Below are 17,717 nucleotides of genomic sequence, written 5' to 3' on the forward strand. Positions count from 1 at the left end.
TTGGTCATTTGGAAGAATATCCATTTTTCTTTCCTAAAGCATCAATATATATATAATGCAAACAATCATGTGACTATGTTTCCCTCCATATTCACAGGCAGACGTTAGATGTACTAAGAGATAGGGACTTCGGTGGCCACTGAACTGGACAGCTGTGATCAGTACATCTAGTGGAGTGGAGGTACTGACTCATGGCTGAATGTGCAGTGGCTCTGTCAAGTTAAGAGACCATAATTAATATTGTAGACAAATTAGAATCTTTCCAACAGTGATAGAAGTTGTTATCTTCTTTTCAGGAAGTTTACAGACACTACATGATCAAAAGTATCCGGACACCTGGCTGAAAATGACTTAAAAGTTCATGGCTCCCTCCATCGGTAATGCTGAAATTCAATATGGTGTTGGCCCACGCTTAGCCATGATGACAGCTTCCACTCTCGCAGGCATATATCCATTCAGGTGCTGGGAGGTTTCTTGGGGAATGGCAGCCCATTCTTCACGGAGTGCTGCCCTGAGCTGCCATCGGATAGCCACATTGTGTACTGTGATCTGTCACTCCACACATTGTTTTTCCACTGTTCAATCATCCAATGTTTACTCCCCTTACACCAAGCAAGGTGTCATTTGGCATTTACCGACATGATGTGTGGCTTATGAGCAGCCGCTCGACCATGAAATCCAAGTTTTCTCAAGTCCCGCCTAACTGTCATAGTACATGCAGTGGATCCTGATGCAGCTTGAAATTCCTGTGTGATGGTCTGGATAGATGTCTGCCTATTACACATTATGCCCCTCTTCAACTGTTGGCGATCTCTGTCAGTCAACAGACAAGGTCGGCCTGTACACTTTTGTGCCGTATGTGTCCCTTCATTTTTTTCTGCTTCACTATCACATCGGAAACAGTGGACCTAGGGATATTTAGGAGTGTGGAAATCTTGCATACAGAAATAGGATACAAGTGACACCCAATCACCCGACCACTTTTGAAGTCCGTGAGTTCCCCGGAGTGCTCCATTCTGCTCTCTCACGATGCCTAATGACTACTTAGGTGGCTGACATGGAGCATCTGGCAGTAGGTGGTAGCATAATGCACCTAATATGAAAAATTTATGTTTTTGGGGATGTTCGTATACTTTTGATCACATAGTGTATATTATTCTCCTAATTAGTTTCTAAGACACCAGTCATTTATAGAAAAGTGATTCCGTAAGTATTTTTTAACTATGCCATATGAAATTTTGATGTACATGCTTTGAGAGTAAAGGAGACCACTAACTGAAAAGCAGAAGCATTGAGTCACTGGAAGGGACACGCGCAACAAGAAAAGAGAACTTGATAGTTCTTGGAATAAATGCTTTCTCAAGCTAGAGGACAAGTACACCCCTCCCCCCATCCCCCCCCCCCCCCCGCCACACACACACACACACACACACACACACACACACACACACACACACACACACACAAAATTATAAAAAGGTTTCAAGCAAATGTTCTTTAGCTGTCAGGCTTTGTTTTTTTACAAAGATATGAACAGTGGTATGACTTTTTTAAGTGGTTCCCTGTATATTTTATTCAGTAATTAATTTGTTCTCCTAAAGACCTATTGAAAAATGTATCACAATGTACCAATCACTGAAACACAACATTATTAATTACATAACACAAACTCGTCCACTTGCTGGAGTTGTCAGAAAACAAATGAAAACCAAGTAAAAACAAAACACAAAATTGAATTTGACACTCCTGTACCATTGCCCAGGAGTATAACATTCAAAGGTGCTCAAAGTGGTGACCCTGGACATTGTTACACTGGTGCACTCATTGAATGAAAGAATTATTTATTGCTTCCAGTGTTACCTGCTGAAGAGAATTAAAAGCAAGCACGATACATTCCTGCATGTCCTCTGGAGTTGTTGGAATATCACGAGGGACAATGTCTTTAATGCATCCCCAAAGAAAAAGGCCACAGGATTTAAATCAGGAGACCTAGCAGGCAACCAATCCCTCTTGCAGGATACTTTCGGTTCAGAACACGACATGCATGCAAGACAATATGTGCTGGACATCCATCGTGTTGATACCACATAAGCATTCTGGTTCTTAGGGGCACTTCATCCAGAAGAAGAGGAAGAATTCGTCTGAGGAAGTTGTCATCCACTGTGCTGTTTATACTACCATTGATGAAATAAGGGCCAATAATTGTAGTACCAAGCATCCCACACCAGATGTTAACTCTGCATTGATGGCGATGTTCCACCTGTCTAAGCCACCGGGGCCTGTAGCTGGACCAATAATGCAGGTTTCTTGTATTTACCTGTCCTTTGTTTGAGAAGGAACATTCATCAGTAAATAGATTATTGGAGAAGTAGTTCAGGTTGCCAAGGATTTGCTGCTGTGCCCACTGACAGAACTGTACTCAATTCTGGAAATCATTCCCATGCAATTCTTGTTTTAGGTGTACATGGTAAGGATGCAACTAGTGACGTGTAAGAATATGATATACACTGGTTTTAGGAAAGCCAATCTCGTGTTCAAGTTGTCATGTGCTCACATGTGGATTCATAGCAACGGAAGCGAGAACAGTAACTGCAGCAGCTTCTTCTTCTTCTGTGCGAGTGCTATGACGATTGCATTGTCGCGTGGAAACTTCCCGTTTCCTGAAGCATCGCAACAAGATGAGGAAACATCCGTCGCGAAGGTGGGTTCTTGTCGTGATATTGCTCACTGTAGAGTTCTGCTGCCTGCGTAGCATTTTGCCTACCTTCAACAACAAACAATTAAAGAAAGGTTATGTTGATGCAGTTTGTAGGAAGGACAGCCTTTACTGTGTGCTTACTCTACACAACAGACTTTAAAAAGACTAAACTACTGTACTAAATGTACCCGTACATAAGAAAACAGTATTGCAGTTACTGTTCTGCTAACTCACATCCCCCATAGATGAGTAGCATTTCTACCTTCTATTCATTGGTGTACATTCTACTCTCACAACTCAACTGACAATGGTTGACGGAATGACGGGTGTGCATTCTACTTATGTTTACATTTGTCTTCTATCAACACCAGCTCATTGATGTGTTCCATTACCCCAAGTACCTGCACTAAGGGCTGGTAGCGTCAATGTCAGTGTTCTGTAATGTAATTAATAATGTTGTGTTTCAGTGACTGGTGCACTGTGATACATTTTTGAATAGGTCTTTAGGAGAGGAAATGAATTACCGAATAAAAAATACAGGGTGCCATTTAAAAAAGTCATACCGCTGTTCATGTCTTTGTAAAAAACAAAGGTACAACGAAGGCAATCGTTCTGATTGATGTCCCCCTGATGGCTAAAGAGCATTGGTTTGAAACATTTTGTAATTTGCATCTGGACAAACAGTTATTTAAGGTGCTCAAGATAAATGGGACTCTCTCTCTCCCATGCACATGTGTGTGTACTTGTATTTCTGCTTGTAGTCTATAATGATTCTGCTTTTCGGTCTTTGGTCTCCTTTGCTCCTGAAGTAGTTACATTTGTTACATTCTGCCAGAACTTTCCTAGTACAAAAATTTTGATGTACTATTGATGTGATGTAGTATTGTTGCTTAACTAGTTTTATCGAGGGACTGTGTTAGTGGAATTAATCAACAGTTGGCATCAACAGATTTAAAACGCACGCGTACACACACACACACACACACACACACACACACACACACACACTCTCTCTCTCTCTCTCTCTCTCTCTCTCTCTCTCTCTCTCTCTCTCTCTCTGTTATATTAACTTTTTAGTCAAACTTCTCATACAACCACCTCTTCAGATACACAGTGTTGCACGTGAAACAACATATACCTTTTCTAATACAATCTGTATAAAATTGAAAGAGCACGGGGATATTGGCATGTTGCTTGATTTGTTGCTTACTGTACCTATATGACTTTATTTGATGAAAGAAACATCATTTCACTTTAAATAATATATTTGTTACTTGTTGCGGTGGTAATTGCACTTCATACACAGTTTTCCTAAAAGTATTTTATCCATAAACTATCTTGTATTACTTTTATGTTTACCAGGATCTAATTTACTTCTGTTTGTAACTAAACTAAAATTTAATTATATTTTGCAACCTTTAAAAGAATACAAAAAGATGTGTACTTTTTGTGATTATTTTTTGAAAAATGTTTCAGCTTCTTAAACCAACTGGCTTGAGGTATATAATAGCAGTCAACAATGGATTTGATATGATACTGACAAAGTGTTGGCAGTGTCGTGAATTGACATGTTGTATGGCTGCACTCCTGATAACATATTGTATTTACAAAACGGAAACAGATGCTACTGTTCTTATATATTCAGCATCAGATATGGAGGAAGTGCCATTGGATAAATCACTGTCTTTCAATGAAACAATTTCAACAATGAGAGCGGTAAGATTGAATTGACTGACCGTGATCCCAAGGATCAAAAAGTAGTGTATACGCTTTAGAAAGTTTAATATCTTAAGAATGAGTTTAGACTTTGTATTGAATACTAGTGTGTTGATTTCATAACTGCATGTTCAGGTAAAGGCTAAAGACTTATATTCATCTCAGACTCAATAAATAACATATTCAGAAAAGTTAAAAGTATAAAAGTTCTCAGAAAGGCATGAAGTTGTCTTGTCTTAAATGTTATTTAATGTTGATGGAAAATCACAATAGGGCAACAGTATTACGAAAAGGATAGATTGTTACTCACCATATAGAAGAGATGCTATTTGGTGATATATACATGGTCATGTGATTTATGCTGAAAGTATTCTGATTCAAAGTTATTGGTCGTCTGTCCATGCAGGTGTAGCTACTGTCACTGCCAAATGAATGTAATTGATTTTTGAAGCTGATAGAAATATCGTACTGTAAACCATTGTCTACCAGTATCTTACAGTGCATCAGACCATTAAGTAGTAGGTAGTCACATAAACATGAAGCTACATGTCATAGCTCAGCCACGAATCCCTCTTCTCCCTTTGCAGTGGTGTGTGTGTGTGTGTGTGTGTGTGTGTGTGTGTGTGTGTGTGTGTGTGTGTGTGTTTTGCACACTCACTATTTACAATGCCAGGATGTTCTCATCATTGCATAAATGAGTTAAACTATACCATTTAGGGTCAGTCACTAAATCTGCAAAGTGTGTTTTAGAGGCTACCGTATTTCTTGCTAACCATATAAAATTTAAATATATATATATAATCTCCTGGATGTATACCTAATGCTTAATAATTCCTATTCTGGACACATTGCTGTGCAGACTTGATTTGAGTAAGAATTAAAAGTATGTGGAACAAGTATGGGGTCAAGTCTGTATATGATGGTGATGGTTGGTTGGTTGGTTGGTTGGCTGATTTGGGGGAGGAGACCAAACAGCGAGGTCATTGGTCCCAACAGATTAGGGGAGGATGGGAAAGGACGTGGGCTTTGCATTTTCACAGGTACCATTTGCGATTTAGGGAAATCACAGAAAACCTAAATCAGTATAGCCAGACGCAGGTTTGAACTGTCAACTAGATTAGATTAATACTTGTTCCATAGATCATGAATACGACACTTCGTAATGATGTGGAACGTGTCAGGTTAATAAAAGATGTCTGTACAAGAAATTACATTACACAAAATATTGCATGACACTAATGATTAAGTTTTTTTTTTTTTACTTAGTTTATATCTAAAAATTCAGCCAATGAGTAGGAGGAGTCATCTAGAAATTTTTTTAATTTATTTTTAAATGTTAGTTGGCTTTGGACTTGAATTCGAGTCCAATGCGCTAACCAGTGTGCTACTTTATTCGACTGTGATGAATCTAGTGAATCAGCAGTTGTAAAAGGAACTCTTCCAAGAACCATATGCTAAAGATACAGTATAGTATGCCGGTTCAAATGGCTGTAGGTTGCAGTTGTTACGGCAAGGTGGAGATAATTGTACGTAATAGACTACCATCGAGAGCTCCACCAAACCAGTCATCTGATTGAAGACAACGTGATCAATGGTAATTTAACGTGCGGAACCCATGTTCTTTGTGTCTGGAAATAAATAAAAAGTTTTTAATTGTTCAGTAATTTTTACATTAAATACTGCAATTATTCTTATTGATATATGCTTTTACTGATGCATTGTCTAATCACATATTCATTTTTATGTAACATTAAGAAAGCTTTATGAAGTATTCCAATTGTGCAATATTTTTGTTTCTAGCGTTGTTCTGCTGCTAAAGTGAATATGGCACAACCTGTAATGTGGGCACAGAAAAACAAAAAGGCAGTTGATGTGTTTGTTGTTATAACAAATAACAACAATGAAACAAGTTCTGCCTCTTTACCAACATGCTTAAATCAGTATAGAACTGAAATGAATCTTCCTCAAACAAAGTAAGTCCAAATAAACTGAAACATCTATTTACATTCCATTCCTCCATATCTGTGTTAAGTTGATGACCAAATCCTGTGAACTTGTCTGGAGTTAGTTATACTATGTCACCAAAAGTTTCTAGATATACTCATTGCTCTCCATCAAGAGGTGTAAGACCTCCTTTTGCTGTTCAGTTCCATCTTTAATCCTTACGCAGAACTTCACACTAAAATCTAGTTTGCTGAAGCATGTTTGAATAGGGGTTTATAAATGGAACCCCATTAGTTTTGTTAGCACATCTGAACACATAAACAAATACGTAATCAGTGCCATTTGTTGCACTGTAAAATGTTATTTACATCTGGAGATATTGTAACCTAAAGTTGATGCTTGAGTACCACTCCTCTGCTGTTCGATCGTGTGTATCGGAGAGCACCGAATTACGTAGGGATCCAAAGGGAACGGTGATGGACCTTAGGTACAGAAGAGACTGGAACAGCACATTACGTCCACATGCCAACACCTTTTTATTGGTCTTTTTCACTGATGCACATGTACATTACTATGAGGGGTGATGTACACGTACACACGTGGTTTCCGTTTTCAATTACAGAGTGGAATAGTGTGTGTCCCGACATGTCAGGCCAATAGATGTTCAATGTGGTGGCCATGATTTGCTGCTCACAATTGCAATCTCTGTCGTAATGAATGTCGTACATGCCGCAGTACATCTGGTGTAATGTCGCTGCAGGCTGCCACAATACGTTGTTTCATATCCTCTGGGGTTGTAGGCACATCATGGTACACATTCTCCTTTAACGTACCCCACATAAAGTAGTCCAGAGGTGTAAGATCAGGAGAATGGGCTGGCCGATTTATGCGTCCTCCACGTCCTATGAAACGCCCGTCGAACATCCTGTCAAGGATCAGCCTAGTGTTAATTGCGAAATGTGCATCATGCTGATACCACATACGTCGACACGTTTCCAGTGGGACATTTTCGAGCAACGTTGGCAGATCATTCTGTAGAAACGAGATGTGTGATGCAGCTGTTTGGGCCCCTGCAATGAAGTGAGGACCAATGAGGTAGTCGCCAATGATTCCATACCATACATTTACAGTCCATGGTCACTGTCGCTCTACCTGTCTGAGCCAGCGAGGATTGTTCACGGACCAGTAATGCATGTTCTGTAGATTCACTGTCCCGTGGTTTGTGAAACCCCCTTCATCGGTAAACAGGTAGAACTGCAACACATTCTCTGTTAATGTCCAATTGCACTCGATGATTAAAGTCATCACCATGTAATTGCTCATGTAGCGACACACGAAACGGGTGAAAGCGGTGACGATGCAGTATGCGCATGACACTACTTTGACTCAGTCCACCGGCTCTCGCAATGTCCCGTGTACTCATGTGTGAGTTGATGGCAACAGCAGCTAACACACCAACTGCACCCGCTTCTCCTGTGTCGGGCCTGTTACGGACCCGTTTGCATGCTATGACCATACCTGTTGCATACAGTTGGCAGTAGATGTTTTGCAATGTGCGGCACGTTGGATGCTCTCTGTCCGGGTACTGTTCTGCATACACCCTGCAGGCTTCAGCTGCATTTCGCCACAGATGAGTATCATCTCCGCCTTTTCAGAGTTCGAATACACCATGGTCACAGTTCCTACACACTACATGTACAGCACAAAAGTGTACAGGCCGACCTCATCTGTTGACTGACACAGACCACCGACAGTTGAAGAGGGTCGTAATGTGTATTAGGCAGACATCAATTCAGACCATCACACAGGACTTCCAAACAGCATCAGGGTCCACTGCAAGTGCTATGGCATTTAGGCGGAGATGAGAAAACTTCGGTTTCATGGTCGAGCAGCTGCTCACAAGCCACACATAATGCCGGTAAACATCAAATGACGCCTCTCTCGGTGTAAAGAGTGTAAATGTTGGATGATTGAACAGTGAAAAACTGTGTGGAGTGATGATTCACGGTACTCAATGTGGCGATCCGATGGTAGGGTGTTGGTATGGCGAATGCCTGGTGAACGTCATCTCCCAGAGTGTGTAGTGCCAACTGTAAAATTCTGAGCGGTGGTGTTATGGTGTGGTCATGTTTTTCATGGATGGGGCTTGCACCCCTTGATGTTTTGTATGGCACTATCACAGCACATTCCTACATTGATGTTTTAAGCACCTTCTTGCTTCCGTCTATTGAAGAGCAATTCGGAGATGGCAGTTGCATCTTTCAACATGATCGATCACCTTTTCATAATGCACGGCCTGTGACAGAGTGGTTATGCAACATCATCATCCCTGTAATGGACTGGCCTGCACGGAGTCTTGACCTGAATCCCATAGAACACCTTTTGGATGCTTTGGAATGCCGACTTTGTGCCAGGCCTCATTGACCAACATTGATACCTCTCCTTAGTGCAGCTCCCATGAAAAATGGGCTGCCATTTCCCAAGAAATCTTGAGGTACATAATTGAAGACATGCGTAAGAGAGTGGAAGCTGTCATCAATACTAAGGATCGGCCAACACAATATTGAATTCCAACACTACCGATGAAGTAAGCCACGAACTTGTAAGTTGGGTTGGGTTGATTGGGGGAGGGACCAAACAGTGAGGTCAGCCATGCCCTGTCAAAGGAATGATCCCGGCATTTGCCTGAAGCAATTTAGAGAAATCACAGGAAACCTAAATCACGATGGCCGGATGCGGAATTGAATCATCATCTTCCCGAATGAGAGTCCAATGTGCTAACCACTGCGCCACCTCGCTCGATAACTTGTAAGTCATTTTCAGCCTGGTGTCAGGACACTTTTGATCACATAGTGTATGATAAGGACTTTCGTATCCCGTGTGGAAGGCGGCTTGTGGGTAGGAGCAGGAAAAGGTAATACACGTCGGTACTGCAAGAAAGTAAAAGTGGTTTACTGGTGCATGAATATTTACAGAGGTGTACATAACTTAGTACATAGGTGCGAATCTGAAGCAAGTGTCCCGGCCATCTGCTCTTGATGAAATGGGGCAGAATCTGTAGCAGAGCTCGTAGACCTCCACAGCACCGGCTAGAGGGTGCTGTTGTCTGTGTCTGTCGTAGTGCCAACTTAATAACTTGCACCTAAGCCATGGTATCATTGCTATCGATACTACATCCTTCCCCCTGAAATGACACACCGTCTTTGAGGGGGGTGGACAGCGGAACTGCGGGGTCACGCTGTCCACCTGCGACCCCAACTTGCTCGCAAGGGGACGAGGAAAACAACCGGTGGATAACCTGCACAGGCTGCACATCGCTTCTGGGTATGCTTGGATGAAGAGGCGGCGCAACAACCTCCATGGGTGGCATCGGCATGACAGCAGCCTCAGCGTCCATCGGTTCTGGCACCGCAGAGGAACACAGTGGCGCCGGCGAGAGGCGCCCGTCCGTTTCAGGTGACCGGACCGGCAGCGGCAACGACGGCAGATGTGCCTGTGGAGGCGCGAGCGGCAGAGGCACCGTCGGTGGAGTCGTGGGCTGAGGCAGCGGAAGCTGGAAAGCCTCCAATTCTGCTGAAAAACAACCAGCGGCAGAAAACCGAGGATAGCACAAACTAATCTGGTTCAGGTGTCACATGACAGTGCCGGAGGGACCAGAAATGAAAAATAAGGCATAGCCAAGCTGGCAAAGAAGGCGCCCCTGCTCCCAGCGCTGCCTGCTAGAGAAAACTCGATAGAACACCGAATCATGCAGCGTCAAGCCAGAACGAGGCGAAGCAGCGGGAGTGCACGGCAGCGGGTGCAATAGCTGCAGGAGCGACTGATGCGCGTGGCCATGTAGCAATTCCACTGGGAAATGGGGTGCCACGCGGCTGAGAGCAGTAGGAAGCAAGGAAAGTCCAGAGCACGCGCTTTTGAGAGTGCGTGGCGCACAACTTGCTCATCTGCGACTTAAACGTACCCACAAAGCGTTCAGCCTCGCCGTTCGACTGGGGGTGGAATGAGGCTGAGGTCAGATGGCGAATGCCATTAGCAACACAGAATGCTTCAAACTCTGAGGACATGAATTGTGGGCCATTATCTGGGACAATAACTTCAGGAATGCCCTCAATGCAGAAAATAGACGTCAAAGCCCGAACAGTACTCGCAGATATAGTAGAAGACATATGGAGAACAAAAAGGAAGTTGCTGTATGTATCAATAACTATCAACCAGCGGGTGTCCCAGAATGGACCCACTAAATAAATATGAACGTGCTGCCAAGGCACAGTAGGAGTTGGCCAGGCACAGAAGCACTGGCAGGGAGCAGATTGATGCTCCGCACAAGAGCGACAATCAGCAAGCAAATTCTCAATTTGTTTATCAATGCCGACCCAAGAGCAGTGACGACGCGCTAATTGCTTCATCCACACTATACCCCCAATGACCAGCGTGCAGTAAGCGGAGGATTTCAGACTGTAACAAATGAGGTACAACCACATGAGACTGACCATTGTCAGATCGTAACAAGATAACACTGTGGTGTATAGACAAGTTGTGACGGTGCGCAAAGTAACGCTGTACAAGGGGATCTCGAATTTGCGTAGCAGATTGAGGCCATTGAGTACGAATATACTGCCAAAGAATCTGCAAAGAAGCATCAGCGGCTGTCGCAGAAGCAATGCGATGAAAATCTACCGGAAAACCATCAACTAATTCCTTATCTTGCAAATCAATAAACATACAGGACAGTTTGGAAGAATCAAACACTTCGTCAGGACCAATAGGAAGACGAGACAAACCATCAGCATTTCCATGCTGGGCCGTAGGCCGAAACAAGATTTCGTAATTTTAGTTGGACAAAAACAAGACAAACGTTGCAACTTTTGTGCCGTACGGGCCGGAACTGGCTTTGACCGGTGAAACAACGAAGCCAAAGGCATATGGTCGGCGACCAAATAGAACTTTCGACCGTACAAAAATTCATGAAACGTTGTCACTCCATAGACAATAGCTATAGCTTCTTTCTCGATATGAGAATAGTTTTGATGGGCAGAATTGAGCAACTTAGACGCAAAAGCGATTGGGTGATTGACAGAATTAATTCGGTGTGAGAGAACTGTGCCAATGCCATGAGAAGACGCATCAACAGCCAAAACAACTGGTTTGGAGGGATCGAACGAAATCAAACAGTGATCACTCAGCAAAGCTGATTTGAGCTTATGGAAAGCAGTGTCACATTCCGAAGACCAAACAAAAGGAACGTTCTTACACCGAAGGTGATGCAACGGCGCTGCAATCTGCACTGCATTTGGTATAAACAGAATGTAGTAAGTGATTTTGCCCAACACAGACTTAAGTTCTTTCAAGTTCCTGGGTGCTGGCAAGTCTCTAATCACACTGAGATGCGACGCCGAGGGGTGGATACCCTGTCCATTAATCATATGTCCTAAATACTGAATCTCAGTTTGAAAAAATTTGCACTTGTCTCTGTTCACTTTAGTCCTGCCTGCAAAAGTACAGTAAATAAGGCACGCAAATTCTGCAAATGTTCGTCAGGGGTGCGACCTGATATGACTATATCGTCCAGATAATTGGAACAACCAGGGACAGTGGCACACAACTGCTGCAAGTAAGACTGAAAAATAGTAGGAGCCAAAGCACAACCGAACAGAAGACAGCGAAACCTGAACAAGGTGGGTGTTGATCACATAATAGTGCTGCGACTGTTCGTCAAGCAGAATCTTAAAGTATGCGTCCTGCAAGTCAATCATGGAAAAGAATTTTCCCGCACCAAGCTTATCAAAAATGTCTTCAGGATGCGGTAACGGAAATGTAGCTACCACTGTCTGGGGATTTACTGTAGACTTAAAGTCAGCACAGATACAGAGACGACCATTTGGTTTATTCACACACACTATAGGTGAAGCCCATGTCGAAGCAGAAATAGGTTCAATGACACCAATGTCTTGCAAATGCGTAAGTTCAGCAGCTACGGCGTCGCGCAATGTGTGCGGTACCGGCTGTGCGTGCCAGAAAATAGGCATGGCATTGTCTTTAACTACAACATGAACTGCGAAGTCTGAGGCACAACCAAGGCCATCAGAAAAGAGTTCAGCAAAATCATTGCATAGGGCGGCAACACTGCTGCATGGTCACTAGCGTTGATGCAAAGTACATTGTCCTGAATCGCGAGGCCAAAAAGTTCAAATGCGTCCATGCCAAAAATGTTCATAGCATCATTAGAGCGGAGCACATGAAAGACACTGTACAGGTCATTGCACCATACGTGGCAAGCAAACTACACATGGCGAGCACTGGGATTTCCTGTCCAGTAAATGCAGTCAGCGTGGAATGTGAATGACGTAGTGGGGGCAAACCAAGCAAGTCATGTGTCCATTTGTTCAGTAAAGAAACTGATGCACTAGTGTCCAGCTGCAAGCAAGCAGAACATCCACAAATGTGCAAAGTCACAAAAAGTTTCCTTGCATCGCACTGAATGTGAGAGGAAGTGTGTGGCAAAACTTGATTCACATGACGAGCTGTTGAAGCATGGGAAGCAGAAGGCTTTGAATAAATGGCATTAAAGTCCATAGGCTGATGTGAATCATGATCTTGGCGGTTGCCGTTGTGGTGACGCCTGTGCGAGTCACGTGAATGGGAGACAGGTTGTGAATTAGTATTTCTCTTACTACACACAGCTTGCACATGTCCTGTCTTACTACAAAAGTAACGCTGTCCTTGATGGGATGGACAATCATCCCATGGGTGGGCACGAAATCAGTTCGGACACGCCTGGCTTGAAACATGTTTACGTGTGTGCAGGCGGTGCGACGTGGCTGGCTGTGTGGGAGGGCGTGTGTTTTGCCGCACTAACAGTGCACACACCTGGGGTCACGTTGAACGCGGAAGTAGCCATGTCTGTCTGTTTAGCAACTCCACTACTTCCTGCAAAGACGGGTTTTTAAATTTGAGGATTTGTTCGCGGATGCGGTTGATCCGCCACATTCTGCGCAATAGCGTCTCTAATCATTATATCTGCATATGAGCGTCCACATGAGCAATTAAAGTCACAATCAGAATTTAGTACCTGAAGGTCCGCTAACCAAGATTTATTTGACTGAGTAGGGCGACGTTGGAGACAAAATAATTTGTAACGTGCAGCTACAACATTTACACTGTGCATCAATCACTTCATCGTACGTTTTAGTTTCTGAGTGGGTGGTGGGAAACAATTTCACAATCACACGGTATAGCACAACATCCACGTTGTCAATGAAAAAAGCAAGCCACTCTGTTCCTGGTATGTTGTAAGCTGCGAAGTGTGCCTCGAACTGGGCAATGTATTCTGGCCAACGTTCAACGTCAGAACTGAAGGCACGAAATGACAGTGCCGTCAACGATGGCGTCGGTAAAGGCGGTGGCGTCGGAGGCGCTGAAGTAGTTGCAGTTTGTAGTGTGACCACTCCATTTATTGCAGCAAGCAGCTGCATCATTTGCTGAGCCTGAAAATGTACAAGATCGAACAGCAAAGCCTGTTCATCTGGTGAAGTCATGGTTTACACAAATGAAATTCTATATAGCGAAAGGTTGGAGCACTTAGATACAGTCAGGCACATGAGAAAAAATATATATATAAACTAAAGCAGTACTGAGAAAAATAGGAAATGAAAGGGGAAAAAAAATTTAATCTCTGATTGCCGCCATCTTTTGTATCCCACCTGGAAGGCGGTGCTTGGGCAGGAGCAGGAAAAGATAATACACGTAGGTACTGCAAGAAAGTAAAAGAGGTTTACTGGTGCATGAATATTTACAGAGGCATACATAACTTGGTACGTAGGTGCGAAGCTGAAGCGAAATGTCCCGGCCGTCAGCTCTTGATGAAATGGGGCAGAATCTGTAGCGGAGCTCGTAGACCTCCACAGCACCGGCTAGAGGGTGGTGTTCTCAGTGTCTGTCGTAGTGCCAAATAAATAACTTGCACCTAAGCCGTAGCATCATTTATATCGATACCACAAGGACATTGTTAGTTGCAATGTCCTTGAGTGGGGCAACATGTTGCTCTATGGCACAAAATTAATAAATACTAGCTCCAAAACAATTGTAATATCAGCAATGATGAGAAAGATGATAAACATGTCACAGACTGCTGTATCCTGCTGCTAGTGCATGTGTGTGTTATCAGCATGGGTCAACCATTAGAGACCTCCTGTAGGAAGTGTGCTTGTGGCATGGTCTCTGCTGCATTGGTTACTGGTGACTCGTGCCTATATATGCACAGGGCAGCAGTGACTCCCTCTCACTATGTTCTCTTAGTTTGTATCACGTACATCAGTTGCTCTGTATATTACTTATGTTGCACCTTCTGCCTGATTCTTTTGTTTTGTTCCACTATTGTTCAGAGGTTTATGAGTAAAGCCATATTTGTATTACTTGGATCAGTTTCATTTATTACTTTGTTACTACACGATTCAGGGCGAGTTTTGAATGGTTTTCACGTATGCAGTCTTTAAGTGCAGTTTCCTGATGTCCGGTCATTATGGGCGCCATCCTACTGGCTGTGATTGACCAGCTTTCTTCTTCTGTATTACTAGTATGCTGATGAGGTGTAAGCAGCCTGTGGAGGCTAGCAGTACACTCAATAAATTTACCCTTTTTGCAGATTATACCTCAGTTCTTGATGACGAATTGCCAGAAAATAGTCCCGAACAAAGTTTTCACTGAAATATTAAACTGGTTTTCATCAAACAATCTCTCATTTAATTGTGAGCCTTCATGGGGTGCTTATATCACATCGGCCTGTTAGCAATAAGGCAGAAGTCCAAACATTACACAGGGTTTTAAGTTTTACCTGGTCAGTTTTATCAGTTGGTGTCTTCCAGATCTTATAAGATATCGTAAATGGTTCTAACAGGCCTGGCTCACTCAGCAGTCGTACTGTGTACATTTTACAAGCATTTTTGGGTGTGCTCAATTTTGTTATAACAATCCACCATTGTGGTTTGACTTTTAATGTAGATAAATTGCCAAAAGCTAGAACTTCGTATTGTCCATCTATATTGTGGAAATATAACACTATAATCATGGAGATGCATCTATACTGACGTGAAACCAGTAATTGTGAATAAAGCACCTTCGTACAGCAGTGCGGCTTTTGGAAACACTTCATCATTCTTGACTTTTTAATTGTTGTAATTTTTATGATAATTTGACGATTGAGTGTCGAGTGTCATTATTGTCATTCGTAATATGGATTGACCAATTACATTTGCTGTTTATACAAGAACCTAAGGATGTTGTATCCTCCACTTTGTGTATGAATTGATCTCTACACTTTGTCACTTTCTTCATGTAATGGGTTTTATCTGCATTGAGTGAGAGACACCTTTAAGAAAATCAGTTTTATATTTTAATGAAAACTGTTCAGGACTATTTTCTGGCAATTCATCAATGAGAATTGTCATATCTTCCAAAAAGGGTAGATTTATGCTTCTTATTGGAACAAAGTAGAGCTCATTAATGAAAATAAGAAATAACAGTGGACCTAAAATAGTCTTGTGATCCATCACAACTTAAGGTGTCCCTCTCAGATGATGCTGTTCTCCAGATAAGCCCCTCAGTACTGCAGTCTGCTTTCAACATCAGACTTTTGAGAGATCACACAAAAATACCTACTGGTGGACATATTTTTTGTTAATAGCTTCCAAAACTTGATTTTAAAAGAGAATATTGCGTGTTTGGTAGAAAGACTAGCACAAACCCTCAGCTTACTTGGCGAGGACGATGTGGATATTTAGATGATTGACATCATTCTGTGCGTGAGTTTTTCAAACATTTTTGAAAATACAGTTAAAAGGAAGACTGGGCAATAGATCATGACATTACTGGCAATAGATCGTGACATTACTATTATCACCTTGCCGGCCGCGGTGGTCTCGCAATTCTATGCGTGCAGTCCGGAACCGTGCGACTGCTACGGTCGCAGGTTCGAATCCTGCCTCGGGCATGGATGTGTGTGATGTCCTTAGGTTAGTTAGGTTTAAGTAGTTCTAAGTTCTAGGGGACTAATGACCACAGCAGTTGAGTCCCACAGTACTCAGAGCCATTTTTTTAATCACCTTTTCCACTACAGTCAGTTTTAGTCTGAGACAATTCCTTCTTGCAGAGGTGTATTGAATGTTTTACAGAATACTGGATTTACATATTTAGAACAATATTTCAATATTTTGCTAGCAATATTATCCACACCAACAGATATTTTATTTTTTGTTGACTTAATTACTCTTTCTGTCTCATGTACTGTAACATAAGGGGGAGATATATGCAGTGTTCTGTTTCTAATAGCTTGCTGTAGCACCACCATTGCTTCATCCACATATCCTTTACAGCCAGCCTTCTGTGCTGCTGTCAAAAATGTTTGCTTAATATTTCTCCAACCACTTCAGGTTTGTTTACAATGTTGTCACCTTTTTAAAAAAAAAAAATTCTGAGAGTGTCATGTTCTCAGTTTTTCTGCCAGTTTTATGCTTTATCACATTCCAAATAGTTTTTATGTTGTTTCCTGATCTCTGTTTCAGATTTTGTGCACATACTTTTAGACTTGTTAACTACCTTTTTTAAGGCAACACAGTAAAGTTTGTTGTTCTGCTGTATTTTTGGGTCATTGCAAGTTCTGAGACAGTTATGTAGCATCTCTTTTTTCTGCAGGATGTTTTATTCCTGCAGTGAGCCATGTTTTCTTGTCAGTCTTTACACGGCTGTTTCTGATTTCTTTTATTATTTTATTTTATTTTTTTTGTGAAAGGTAGCTTCTAAAAGCAACATGAATTCATTTAAAAACATACTATACTTTTTTATGTACATCTGTTTCATTGAAAACTGGACTTCAGTCTACGTCTTTCTGGCTGTAATTAAAATTTTTAAGGGTCTCATAATTTATTCCAAGAATGTACAGAACTGTTGCACAGATTGATGTCAGTTACTATAAGCAATTGACTGTCGTGGCCAGAAAGGGTGACACACTGACACTGTTGATCTTGACCTGTCTTATAAATACACTGATGGAAAAAAATATCACAACACCAAGGAGGAATTGTGACACAAACGAAAGTTGGTAGGCATGTGTCTACATTTGAAAGATGATGTCTATTCAAATTTCACACCAATTGCATATGAGTGATGCTAGTAGTGCCACTGTGAGGATACAAATCAGGTTTGCATTAAATACATGCTGTTACGGTTGTGAGTATTATCTACCTTTGAGACTGGACATGGTGAGCTGATGTTAGCCAAAATATCTTTAACCTTATAAAGACGTCATTATCAACATCTCACCGAGTTTGAATGAGGTCGTGTAATAATGCTATGAGAAGCTTGATGT

General features: G+C 42.1%; 1 protein-coding gene across 4 annotated transcripts in view; it reads left to right on the forward strand.

Annotated features, from left to right (window-relative positions):
• Nucleotides 1–17,717, forward strand: part of LOC126297408 (RNA-binding protein Ro60-like) — a 99,328-nt gene that overhangs the window by 77,567 nt on the left and 4,044 nt on the right. For all 4 annotated transcript variants that reach the window (XM_049988168.1, XM_049988166.1, XM_049988169.1 and 1 more), the window contains 2 exons: nt 4,175–4,414; nt 6,215–6,387. In XM_049988168.1, the coding sequence (XP_049844125.1) occupies nt 4,175–4,414; nt 6,215–6,387 (413 nt within the window). The remainder of the gene's footprint in view (nt 1–4,174; nt 4,415–6,214; nt 6,388–17,717) is intronic.

The sequence above is a fragment of the Schistocerca gregaria genome, chromosome X (assembly GCF_023897955.1).
Source record: "Schistocerca gregaria isolate iqSchGreg1 chromosome X, iqSchGreg1.2, whole genome shotgun sequence".
Classification (NCBI taxonomy): Eukaryota; Metazoa; Arthropoda; class Insecta; order Orthoptera; family Acrididae; genus Schistocerca; species Schistocerca gregaria.